The 13,486-nt window shown below is 37.1% G+C and overlaps 1 protein-coding gene across 1 annotated transcript in view; it reads right to left on the bottom strand.

Moving 5' to 3' along the window:
- Positions 1-13,486, bottom strand: part of sv2a (synaptic vesicle glycoprotein 2A) — an 885,655-nt gene that overhangs the window by 702,298 nt on the left and 169,871 nt on the right. The window contains exon 13 of the mRNA XM_028794012.2: positions 3,537-10,643. Within this exon, the coding sequence (XP_028649845.2) occupies positions 10,460-10,643 (184 nt within the window). The 3' untranslated portion in view covers positions 3,537-10,459. The remainder of the gene's footprint in view (positions 1-3,536; positions 10,644-13,486) is intronic.

Here is a 13,486-nt window from a genome sequence, read left to right as displayed (position 1 = left end):
TTAGTGGACTGGAATTAAAAGTTAAAGTATGGCTGCATACTTGTCACAGATGAAGAATGATCAAGTCACCGATTCATGTGTTCCACAGCTGACAATATCCAGCTTGCCTGTGACGTGATCCTGGCAAACAAGTGAGTGAGCACTAGATTTAGTGAATTATTAACCATGGAGAGCAGGTTGTAAACTGGTGCTCAGTGCAAGTAAACTCTGAATTTTTTAAAATTCATTTTTATAAATACAGTACATCAATGCTACATTTGAGTTTCCCTCATATATAGTATTAATTGTCCTAAATCTTTCATCTTTTTATTATGAGCAGGTAGTACTGCCTGGATTGAATTTATCCAAGAATGTTAATCCTGGCCACAGCGTCGAGCAGATGCAGCCTAACTGGTTAGAACTGAGCACTGGTCAAATACCGACATGGCACACAAACACATAAAGTCACTCCAGCCCAGAAGGAGACGATCGTATCAGACTACACCCTCTATGCTACCCACTGCACCATTTTCTGTTTTTTTTTTATTTCAAGTTAGCAAAGTAGGTTGATTACTTCTGGACCACTCTGAAACATGGCATATTTATATTATACCTATGCCAGCGCATGCAAGAGGGTTTCTTCTTCATTACATATCTATTTATCATGTATGTTTGCCAGAAGATGGATTTATGCACCAACAAACCCTTAGATAAGAATGTAAGTAGAATATACAGTAGGATAATGTATTGACAAGTTAATTTACCAGGAATAATGCAGAGTTAATATCAACCACATTTTTAGGACATTCTTCATAGTTTTTGTAATCTCTTACCTTTGAGTACTTACATGTATTTTCCACCAGGGGGTGTACACTTGCACATAGCAAAATAAAAAGTATATATGTCTGCAGCCTGGAGCCTCCACCCAAGTATGTGGATTAGACTCCCAATGGCCACCAATACGGTCTAGCTGCAGACCTTCAGAGCTCTGCCCAGTAACACTGTGGTTAAGATTAGGGCTGTGGAAGGGTTGCCAAGCCCTGTCGTGTAAGTTAACTCGACCTACTTGGAGCTCCAGGGTGGACTGTCCAGGCTGCAGAGATACCAGACTCAAAATAAGTTCTTTGAGACCACATCCTGCGCAAGAACCACAATAATCGAGAGCAAAGTATCTGCCTGTTTTAATGGTAAGCTGTTAATATAGTTGGTACTCCAGTGTCGGATATACTGTACTGTAAAGTATAGTGTCTAAGACACTGGACTTCAAAGCCTGAGGCTGTGGGTTCAAATCTTGCTACTGACACTGTGAGACTATGAGTAAGACACTTCACCTGCCTGTGCTCCAATTGGAAAACCAAAAAGAAATGTAACCAGTTGCATTTTAAATGTTGAAAGTCCCCTAAGCCAGATAATACTTAGGAGTAATATATTGAAGATTATGTAATCGGTGAAATCAGAAATGAGTCTGGAAAACAGACTGAAGGTCCGACGAAGAGAGGGAAAGAAGCCCCAGACACCTCCATGAGAGGACAGTGCTCAGCAGCTTCTAAGTATGCACTGCCATAGTCAGACTTATACAAGTAAAATGGTCGATGTACTCTGCAATTGTGTCCATAAGCTTGTAGTTGAATGCCAGGTACTGTACTTGTTGAAAAGGTGCACTTTTATGTGCATGTATGCACACAGTAAATATCCTAGAAAAGGAATAATCAGACAGTGGAAGAAAAAAAGGGCAAGGAATCTGCGTAATTTTAACAATGAAGAAAGTACTCGGAGATTGCAGTGTTCTTTTAGAATATGTTTTAATAGTTTTTTCTGTTTTTTTAAGTTTATCTGGGAAGGTTATTTGCACAATTAAAGTGTGCAGGTAGTATTTCCCAGAGGAAAAAGAAAAAGAATAGCACACAAACCTTAAAACAGCACCATGTTGGTGTTACATTGAAATATTTCATATCTAGTATTCACTTTTGCTTAATAATTTATTTACTTATTTACCTTTTCAGTTTTCAATTTTGTTTACAAAACAGACAAATAAAAGACAACATAGAATAGTTTAATCATGTCTTTTTTTTGTTATTTTCACATATTTATACTCATACTTACAAACACCTATTAGATCTACACCACAATACAATGATAACATGTCCATATTTTCATCACATTAAAGAATGGCATAGATTGACTGAAACTAAACAGACCTGGGGCATGCTTTTGAAGCTTGTGACCTGGCATCTGCATTGCAAGGGCCCCGCGTCTTCTACAGGCATCTTTATGGCATTTGATGTTGTCCTTAAAACATAAGAATAATATAAAAAGTCTGCTTGAAAATTATTTTAGCCGATACTAAAGAAATATGTGCTGTAAGAAAGTTAATCAGGGGAAAGTCCACATTGTGTAGAGGAATTAATGTAAAATCGCGCTGGCATACTGCGCCAGTTTTAAAGCCAAAAAACTGAATGCCTAAAGAGCTGCAGTGGATTCTACCTACTTGGTTTTACAGACTTAAAGCTAATTGCAATGGAACAGTAATGTCTGTTTTTTAGTAGAAACAAAATACTTACATAAGTGTATTTTTTAAAATTTTACCTTCTGAATGTTATAAAATATATTTATTAAGATCAGATTGGGCAAGACATAACTAAATAAGCTTACACATTCTCATTTTACGTATTCACATTTGACTTTTCTTGAACTATGTAGAGTATATTGTTTGTTCAAATGTGCAAGGGTCGTTTTGATAAGTTTGGTAAATTTGTATGAGATGGCACCACAATTCATTTGGTGTCGTCACAGTTAGCAAGTGTCACTCTTCAAAGTAGGTCAGGCCAAACTTTAGCCAGAAGCAACATATTGTTTATGTACTGTACGCCAGATGTTGGAAGTACATTTTTCCAAAAAAAAAGGTGTTTAACTTGCTTTTTATCATACTTATCAAATGACCCTTGGTAATTAACTTTTCTTTTTTATTATTATTATTACTTACCACGCTTCTTTTAACTTCACCTGTTTGTTGTCTGGTACAAATCTTGTAATCGATATTTAACCCACTTCCTGTTGTCCAAATGACTTGAAATTTTGCACACTTACTCACTTCCAATGACAATACATGAATCAATATTTAGTTTCACTAACTGATCAATTAATCCTTGTTAATTAAGAAATGAAATTTTTACTTTGAAAAATAGTTAAAGATTTCACCAATAGATGGCACTAGTAACAGATAGAAATATTAAAGGAAGTGTTAAACTATTGATTACAAAATTATACTAAAACAACCCAAGACTAAAAAGTTGAAAATAGTATATATTTATATACTTTTTAAAAAACCATACTTATATTAAGTTAAAAAGTAAAAAATACGTCTCTCATACATCACTCGTAAAATAAAAGCGTGGGCGCTTTTCATCAATCAATAAAATCTTAGCAAAAGCGCCCACGCTTTTATTTTACGAGTGATGTATGAGAGACTTATTTTTTACTTTTTAGTACACTTTTTAACTTAATATAAGCGTGGTTTTTAAAAAGTATTTTTTTATATATATATGTTTTACATAAACATTTTATATATATGGTTTATATCTATATGTAATGCGTATCAGGATTGACCGATTGTGGATTTCTTCAGAAAGTATTACCATTGCATTGGAGTATTTGTTGAACCCTTACTGCATTTACTAAAGCTCCTGTACTAGGAGTGGTCGGTCAGTCTAGCTGTTGTTTAGGAGATTCCAGATACATTTTCCCTAAATGGTACTCACAGCTTTGTCCTGTGCTTATCACATTAATTGTTCTAAATCTTCAGTGTTGATATTTTTTGAGGATGTGCTTTTCTTGACTCTATTTCAGCTGGTTGCCATTTGTGCTTTGTCTATTTAAACAACACTACTGCACAAGGGCTGTGGAATGTACAGATAGATTTAGGAATTTCCATGAAAAAGAACTGTGCTTCTTAATCTATTGTTGCTTTTGGAATTTAATATTGAAAGATTTATTCAACTGTAGTCTAAAACTGCTTTCATTGTAGGTGCACCTGACCCTAGAAGTGTATTTTTACATGATTTAACATCAGCTTTTAGTAAAAGGTGGGTAAGTGGATCTCTGGCTAAAATGGCAGTTAGGATGGGAAGCCCAGAATGAGGCTGAAGGACCTCACAGGGCACCACACTCCCTGAGATTTGTGCAATGCAAGCACAGACACTTGTGTCGCACATGACAGGAATGTAATGAAGGATGCTTCACAATATAAGAAAAAGCCATCAAGTTTCCAGAAAGAATAGCATGCGGTGGTAAAGGAAACTTAAATATGCCCTTGTCTGTATTGTATTTAAGCATGTGATTTTAGTGCTATCTCCTTTTTTTATTTATTTTTTTTTATTTTTTTATACGCTAGTCAAATTCTGTTTAAACAGCTATTTAAGTCAAATGGAAATAGCATATAAGTATAGAAAAGGGAAGTGACCCTAGATTTGTACACCACAAACTGTTTCCAGAAAGTAGCAATCTTTACAATTGCAATTTTCAAATCAAGTGAAATGTCATTTTGCATAACTCCTTGTTTCTGTATAACAGAACATTAATTTGTCACTACTTATTCTCATGATCAAGGTACTTCTGACATACAGTAGGACCCTTGACAAAAAATATAATAGTTAAAGTAGCCCAGGTGTCAAGCTTTTCTGAAAAGAATGCCCCTAGCCATCTCTACCTTCTCAAAAAAAAAAAAAAAAAAAAAAAAGAAACATCACACGTTGTCTACAACTATTGCATTTTTTTTCTTTTTTTTCTTTTTTGTTTCATTTACTGGAGAATAAAATAACGCAGAAAGTAGAAAAATATTTGGCAATTAACAACAAGTGACGTCATACACAGCACACATACTGATTGTCACTGAATCAGCTGTGACAAAAGTTTTCATCCATGACACCTATAGAAAGCTTAAATGGCGGCACGCGAGAGCAATGAGAGGCCACGTTGAATGGCCTGCAGGAAGAGTGTAAGGTTGCTGATTAATGGAGGGGCTCTCTTAAGAAATGTGTGGCTGAGCTATAGTGACATGGATCGGTTTACTGTTGTTCAGTGAAACAATGGGCAAAGAAGATGAACCCCAGGTGTCACCAAATAGAGGCTGGTGAGATTAAAGCATTTAATCATAGCGAGTTAAGCCAATAAAGAAACACTACACTTAACACTCCTCAACCGCAGCCTCTGAGCCTGCTCTTTAGAGGGCACGTCCACTTTCCTAGAGAAATGAACCACTAAAGTTGATGTTGCCTGATTTGCATGTTGCCATCCTTATTTTTGTAGAAAAAAATAAACATAATTAGTAGAGGGGCTTATAAACAGGATGTATCATGAGTGTATTAAAGTATGTACCCAAGTGGGATTAATTATGGCAACAGCAAAATGCTATTGCAGATAGGGCCAGTTCACTGACTATTATACCTCAAAACGGGGCTGCAAGACAGTTGCACTGAAGACACTGGCCTGGTTCACCTGGAGCTTGAGAAAGGATGGCCTTCAGTGTAATGGTGCCTGTCTTAACTATGTGAACTAAGAAACATTTGAGAATGGAGACTTTGCTCCTTGACTTCCTTCCCAAGCTTTAATGGAGTTGTTAAAGAGGTCATCCTTGATGTTACGCTGTAGCCTAGTGTCGCTTTCAGATTGTGGTAAGAAGAGGTCATAATATATTTGTTTAATTTGGTAGCTTACTTTACTGGAAGCAATTCGATACTAGTTTGTTTAACTTAGTAACCTGATATTTGATATATATTTGTAATTATTAAAGAGTATGGCAGTCTGAAGATTGCTTTGTCCTATTCAGGGCTGCATGCAACACTGGGAACAAGGCAGGAACCAGCCCTTGATAGAGTTGCAGTCCATCACAGGGGTCCACTCACATGGGGCTAAACCTCAATTGGCTATTAGTCAACATACACACACAAACACACGTGCGCATACACACACATTTTTGGGATGTGGTGGCAGAACATGAGTACCCGGAGAAAAGCCCACGAGGACGTAAAGAGAAAATGAATACTCCTCATAGTTAGCAATCGGCCAAAGGATCGGAGAGAACTGTGCCACCACGTCTCCCATGTAAGGTGTATGTGTGCACTTCATTTTGTTAAATACTGATGTACAGTAAGTGTGCTCACTAAATAAACTGGAATCATTAAGTTATTTATAGTCACTAATTCTGGCACCAGAGAGTGCTGCATGTTCATTGCAAGAAAAAATTTGACTGTATTGTGCCACCTTGACTATAATGATCCTGTAAATCTATTTCTTTATTTCAAGAATAAAGGTAAGTGAGACCACATCATAATACATTTGAAAGGTTGCATAATTTTAGTCATTTACTTGAAAAGGTAACCAAGGTTAAGAGGACAGGACTAACTGGTTGTTGAACATGTACATGGCTTGTATTTGCCAGGACTGGAATCAAATTGATCTTTTATTTTTTCACAGAATATCAACAGTTTGTAATCTAGAGACTTTTAAGGTCTGATCTCAAATATTGGTTCAGCTTAATGTGTCAGCCTAATATGTAGTGGTGTCATCTTCTGAAGTTTAACAGTCATTTTCCTGTTTATCAGTTTACCCCACTCTCCACAATCCTGGGCATCCATTAAGGTGTGACCCATTATTTCATATCATCTGAAATGAACGCCAGCCATGTCTTCTTTGGCCTCCCTCTTGGCCTCATTCCCTTCACCACCATCCTGGTGCACCCAAAGGTTTTGTAATAAATAGGACATGGACTTTATTAGTCACTTAAGATGGAATGAACACGTCAAGTGCACTGGAATGGTGCACATTAAACAAAACCTGGTAACACTCCTAGAAGATTTCTCCAGATTCCCCTCACATCTCAATGCTTTGCTTGAATGGTTAATGAATTGACCTGATGCATGTGTGTGTGTGTGTGTGTGTGAGAGTGAGTGGGGCTTGGTGTCACATCATGGGTCGGTTCCAGCCTTGTAGCTAATGCTGCCAGGACAAACTCTGGTTAAAATCAGGTTAGCATCATTACTTGTGTAAATAAGGAGTCAAATGTTTTGCTTAGACAAATGAAGACTCCCAAACTGTTATCCTATATAATGTTTTTGCTAGTAGATATATGTTTTGGCATTTTTACTTTTTATTGAATTGAGAATCTTTCATCTAAAAGCTCTTTACTGGAAGATGTGTCTTGCAGACACAATTCAGTAGAGCCCAGTGAATCAAGCTAACTATAAAGTTGTCACGTAATTTGCATCTTGTCCTTAGAAGTTGTGTTTCTTAAGAAAGGCAAGATGAGTTGTTTGTGTGGCACGCTCTTTATGTACAATAATGTGAATCCACAAACTCAACGATCCACGTATCTTTGTCTGTGTCAGTGTGCTCATACCAACGTTGAATGGCTTACGTTGTCTTGTGTTGTTATAGTTGCAGATGAGGTGCATGTCTTTCGCGTGCGCCAAATAATCTATTTCCACACACATCAGTTTAAAACATCTGCACTGCTCTATTTACAGTTCTGGCTGAAACACACATCAAAATAAATTTCTAATCAATAATTAAACTTAACACAATAAAATTGATAAGAAAATGTCAGAGTTTTGAAAAAAAAAAAACAGTGGGAGAACAAGATGGAATACATACAGCTTTGTGCAGTTCTAGAGCTGTAAACATCATTTTTTTTCTAAAGCATCCAGCAGTAGACATTTCACAATATGATTTGCCGACAAGAAGAAACGGTGATCTGAGCTGGCTGGCTGAAAACACATAAGACAGTAGAACATAAAAGAAAAGAACTTATTGCTCTGTAATCCCTACAGCTCACCTGCTGGCCAAATGGCATCTGAATGAATCGGCAGGGTAGCAGTCTCAGACGGCCAGGCCTCTTGCGTGTTGAACCACCACTTTCATCCTGCATCATGAGGCCAGTTCAAAACGGGAAAAGCAGCGGGCTCTAGGCGCAACACAATGCACTATGGACAAAACGGAAAAGCGCACTTTGCTAGTTGGACGCTGTATGTGAGATGTACGTTAAGAGGACAACGGTGTAGCTCAGCATGACTTGTAGCTGGAGTGACTGCCGTCTTGATATTTTAAACTTGAGAGAGAGAGAAAGAGACAGCAGATTTGAACACCTTGTGTGCTAACCCTTGAAGCGATACAGTGACAATTGTGAATTTAAAAAGTGTGATTGCCTATAGTTTATTTATTTCATTTTTTTTTTTACAACCATTTGTCTTAGTTTCTGTTATTCTTGTCAGAGATTAAATATTACCTATTTTTAGTGTTTTTAATTATTCCAGTTGTAGCAATTACATTTTAATTTTTTAGTCTAGATCTACAAACGCCTTTGGAACATATACAGCATGACTGAACTATTACAATTACAGAAAAGGATTTTTAAAATGTTTTTAATTGGAAAAATATGAAAAAAATATATTATGTCAATAAAATATATATTTTAGACAGATTCCAAAACTACATTAAAAAAACAAAATGTACTGTATGTGTGTATGATATTAGTCTACACATTTATTTATAAAGTTTAAATGTTATGGGCTATCAGTTCTACTGTACCATGCAGTAAGCTGAGTTTACTAATAATTTTAAGTTAGTCACATGATGATAGTGTAATTTTTTAGAGTAATTACATATAAATTAGATGTGAGGAAATAAAACACAATAAGATACAAAAGGCAAACTTCACATTTTTAGAAGGAGTACCCCTTGAATTCTCAGCATCACAATGCTGCAGGATTACTCCTGAATAAGAACAGATGGGTCAGGGTGCTCGGACAGTGAACACCTTTATGGAAAAGTGGCCAAAAATGTCAAGTTCTTTTTCTGTCACCTTCTTTTTTTATTTACTCGCACGCATTTTCAGTTCATCAGTAAAAAGCCCTGGTTTTAATAACACTTTTTAGGTTTTCCCTTTATTCCTAATATAGATTTAATTGAGTCCAGCAGATATGGGGGCAAGGAAGGGCAGATGGGAAGCAGGGAATCATAAATGGAGTCAAACTCAACTCTTAGTCATTGGCCGTAGTAGAATGGATGTTCTGCTTTGCTGATAATGGCTATCTGAACAGTTGAATGGCTTAACATTTCCTGTATCCCATGGTGGTGAATAAATGCCGTGTTATAAAACAATCAGGATTAATGAAAACAGAACAAGAGTGCTTGTTCAGCTGTGTGGCTGTTATTGTCGACTTCGGAAACTGAAAACATGTTTTCAGATTAAAACGTGTTGTGCTTTTTTGGGACTATAAAATAAGTACGTTTAAAAGAATGCCAGCGTATTTCTGTGCTTTATGACACAGGACTCATCCATTTAGAATTATCATTTACACATACAAACATTTTTAAATAAACACGTTCAGAGGCAGACAAGACATGAACCCTGACAGAATTTTCAAAAAGTGCAAAACCAACCAAATAAATATATAGAGATTTTATAACAACATGAACGTTCATTAGAATGAACAGGTAAACCTGTAGCTGTTAACAGAAACACTAGAGTTCACTGTACATCTTGACTCTAAAGTGGTGAAAAATTTGCCCGAGTGAAACATGATTTCAAGACAAATCACCCACATACAAGACCTGGTACATGGTGGGGCAAATGGTAGATAGCTCCAAATATCATTTTAAAACGTTAGACCTTGTCTTGCTGTTTCTTCATGAGCCATTAATCTCAGAAGGACAGGCTGTGCTTATTATCTGCTGTTTTAAACTCTTGTTAAGTGGCTCATGCTGTGTGCAGACTCAAGAGTTGTAACACTTGCTGCCTGAGAGGAGATCTTCTATTAGAGGCCTGGCACCTGAGACTGTGGAGACAGAGTTGCTCTTAGAAGCACATCACTGTGGCTATCAGACTGAGAAAGGCAGCCGCCAGTTTACTAGAGGAACACTCAAGGATAAGCAGTTGTCTTTTCTTTCTTAATGGCATGGAAGGACTATTAGATGCAATCAAAACAGCAAATTAGCAAATTTAATTATCCTTCAAAGTCATTAAACAAGGAGAAAAAGATACCAAGGGAAAAAGAGGTTGTCCGTAATATCATTTCTCTATCACACGGGGAGGGTTGTGTTTTTAACATTACCTTCATTTTGATATGAAATTTCCTAGCTAATAGAGTTATTTTGTCAGGTGAACAAAAATAAGTAATCAAACCATGTTAATAAATAAATGAGACTTTCCTAGACATATACTTTGTAAATGCAAACAGCCAGACTGTCAGAAAACAAAGTAGATTAAATGTTATTTGGAGCTATTTCACTGACGTAAAACTCCGGAAATGGTTAGTCTTGCTGGGAAAGAACATGGCTACAACAAAGTTCCATCAAAAATGAAAGTTGTTGAACAAGAGACCCGGGAAGGTTTCACAGTGTCAATGCTTCATCCCTCTCCGATCCCTTCCTGCTGACCTACTGCACACCTCCCCACCAAACCCCTCCATCGTGCTGGATCAGTGGCCTACTGTAACACCTGCCCACGGGTCTCTGGCAGCTTGAGAGCCAGAAAACTGCCCACAGCTAAAGCGCCAGAGGCAAACAAGATGGGCACAGCCTTGGTGATGCCCACGAAAGAAGTGAAAATGCTGATGCCCAACACTGCTGCTAGCTTGCAAAGTGCGTTCAGGAAGCCAAAAGCTGTGCACCTGTGGAGAGACAAACAAACCAAGCGTGAAATAAGTCAACCTGCAAATGGAAAATGTGCACACTGTAAAGGACTGGGGCATAAAATAAACAGCTTACCTTGGAGTTCAAAGACAACCAACCACCTACAGAGCTCAAAGCACATTACATGCAAAGTGCAAGATATTTAAAAAGGACGGGGTAAAAAAGGGATACAGTTTTACAAATAGGGATTGATTAACTAACATGAACCTACAGTTCAGCCAATGAAGAAGCCACATAATCACAGCACTGTGTCACCCTGAGCAAGTCACTTGGGAAAAACAAAAAGAAACGTAACCAGTTGTATCTCAAACATTGGAAGTCCCTTTGGATAAAAAATGTAACTGTAAAATTATCCAATTTAGGGATACAGGGGCAGGTGCCTGTCCCCACAGTATCCGGTGCAAGGCAGGTAGGTTTTAATTTTATTGGGAAAAATAATGCATATTATATAACACTATGAAATTATTAACCTGCCAGTCTATGTAGTTCTTGGAAAGTAAGGAGAAATGTATTTAAGACTAAAGCCAGGAAGCATTTCTTTACTCAAAGAGTTGTGGTAATCTGGAACAAACCACTGAGACATGTTGAAGCAGAAACCTCCACAACCATTAGGAAGTATCTGGACAAGACAGCAGGAGAGCGTAGCCATTAGCTAAACAAACAAGCCTGATGGACTGAATGATCTCCTCTTGTTTGTAGAATTTATCATATTTTATGTAGTTCTTCCTATATCTAATTTTATAAGATGCATTTCTGTGGGACCCATTTTGAAGCTTTCCAGATGCTGAATGTACTCTTCCAAATACATAATAATAATTGTTGTTATTATTATTATGTACATTTATTACTAGCATGGAAACTAAATGTTGCTTCACCGAGTCCCCTTTTTATAATCACTGTCAAACTCACAAGCTTTGCATTGTGTCTACAATGTGTTATCATAACATTCTCAAACTTGCTTAAACCAATTCATCTTGAGGGGTCAAAGTCTATCCTGGGAACACTCGGTTCAAGGCAGGGAATAGTGCCAGACAGAGTGCCAGTCTGTCTCAATGCCCATTTATGCACCCACTTGAACTCACACTTGGCCAACTTAACGTGCACATCTTTGGGGATATGGGAGGAAAACGGGAGAATAAAAAACGTCCTCACAAGCAGTGATCTAGCAGGGACACAATCTTATCACGCTAGGTTCATGAGACAGCAGTGCTAACCGCTGTGCCACCCTACAGTGCAGCTGGTTTACTTAATCAGAATTAAGCTGCCACCATTATCAACATCTCTCCACTAGATGCCACTGCTGTTCTTCCCAATGCATCACAATTACAGCACACCAATGGTTCCCAAAGGTGGCCCTGCACTGGTTTTCATTAAAATCAATTTATTAATCAGTAAAGTTTAATTAATTGTCTCATTTCTTACCCCATTCCTCAGAGTGTAATCCAGTTTCTACGCTAAGTTGGTATAACTGGTACAGATAATGTCCTATTTCAAATCTCAGTAGCCCAAAGCCTCCATTTAAGCTCTTTATTATTTTATCTGTCATCAGATTGTTTCCCATTGATTTTATGAATAAGGATTACTGTAGCACACAGTAGACAGTAGTGCAAAATTTTAAAATGCCATAAACAGAAGCTGTCTTTTCACATTCATAGCAATGAGAGTGCCTTTAATCAAGATGCTACTTTAATAATTAATGTTAGATAGATAGATAGATAGATAGATAGATAGATAGATAGATAGATAGATAGATAGATAGATAGATAGATAGATATGAAGTAAATAAGATATTAACAAATAAAGACACTTTCCTGTTAGTAAAACATACAATTTTTAACAAACTCGCTATAGAAATATAAAGGAAGAACTGGCATTTATGTATTTACACAATGCAAAAACAACAAAATCATAACATGGTCCATTAAACTTGCATTACAGGCAGGGATTGGGGTCTCATCGATACATTGGTTCGACAGAAAATCAGAAGGCACAGTGGAAGACCAGGATCAAGTCTGGAAAACATTGGAGTAAACTTTCTAGGCATCATGGTGGCTTAGTGATAAGCAGTGCTGCCTCATCCTCTGGTGTGGAGTTTCAACAGTTTTTCCTTTACCATGTGGGTTTTTCTCCAGGTATATCAGTTTCTTACCAATATACCTGGGATATGAAAGTTGGATTAATTGCTTCATTGGCTCATTGTGTGGATGTATGCACATGACTGTGCCCTATTGGACTGATATCGTCTAACAGGGTTAGTTACTGTTTTGCATTCAGTGATGCCATGAAGTGTTTCAGCTAAACCCGACTGTATAATGGAAACAGAGTACTCATGAATGGATGAACAATCTTTTTTAATCCTATTTATTGTTCACTTTGCTTTCTATATCTCTGACTATAAGAGGTTAGTTGGTTTAAGTTTTACTTTGGCTGACTGCAATTTACAAGGGTGACATGAAAGATTGTATTGTTGCCTCGGGTAATATCCACTCTAAGCCCACATTGTAGCTGTGGTGCTCATACATTCCATGAGTCCAAAACCAAATCTTTAGGTTGATCGATGAGTCTAAGTTTACCCAGTGGGGCACATGTATTATCTCTTCTCTGTTTTACATTGCACCTTGTGATGGTTCTGATTTAATGCAAAAAAGAAATGAATTCATTCAATAGTTGCTCTCGCTAAGTATTTTTCAAAGGAATGCAATTTAAAATTACGAAAAAATTGACAATGAAGACCATATGCCCATTGAGTGTAAGTCTTGGCAGGTGATAGTGTTAGGATGAACACAAGGAATTATTCAGCAGATATTTGTCAAGAAAATCT

This window comes from Erpetoichthys calabaricus, chromosome 2, assembly GCF_900747795.2.
Source record: "Erpetoichthys calabaricus chromosome 2, fErpCal1.3, whole genome shotgun sequence".
NCBI lineage: Eukaryota > Metazoa > Chordata > Cladistia > Polypteriformes > Polypteridae > Erpetoichthys > Erpetoichthys calabaricus.
Note: the sequence above shows the minus strand (reverse complement) of the source record. Positions and strands in the feature narration are given on the sequence as shown.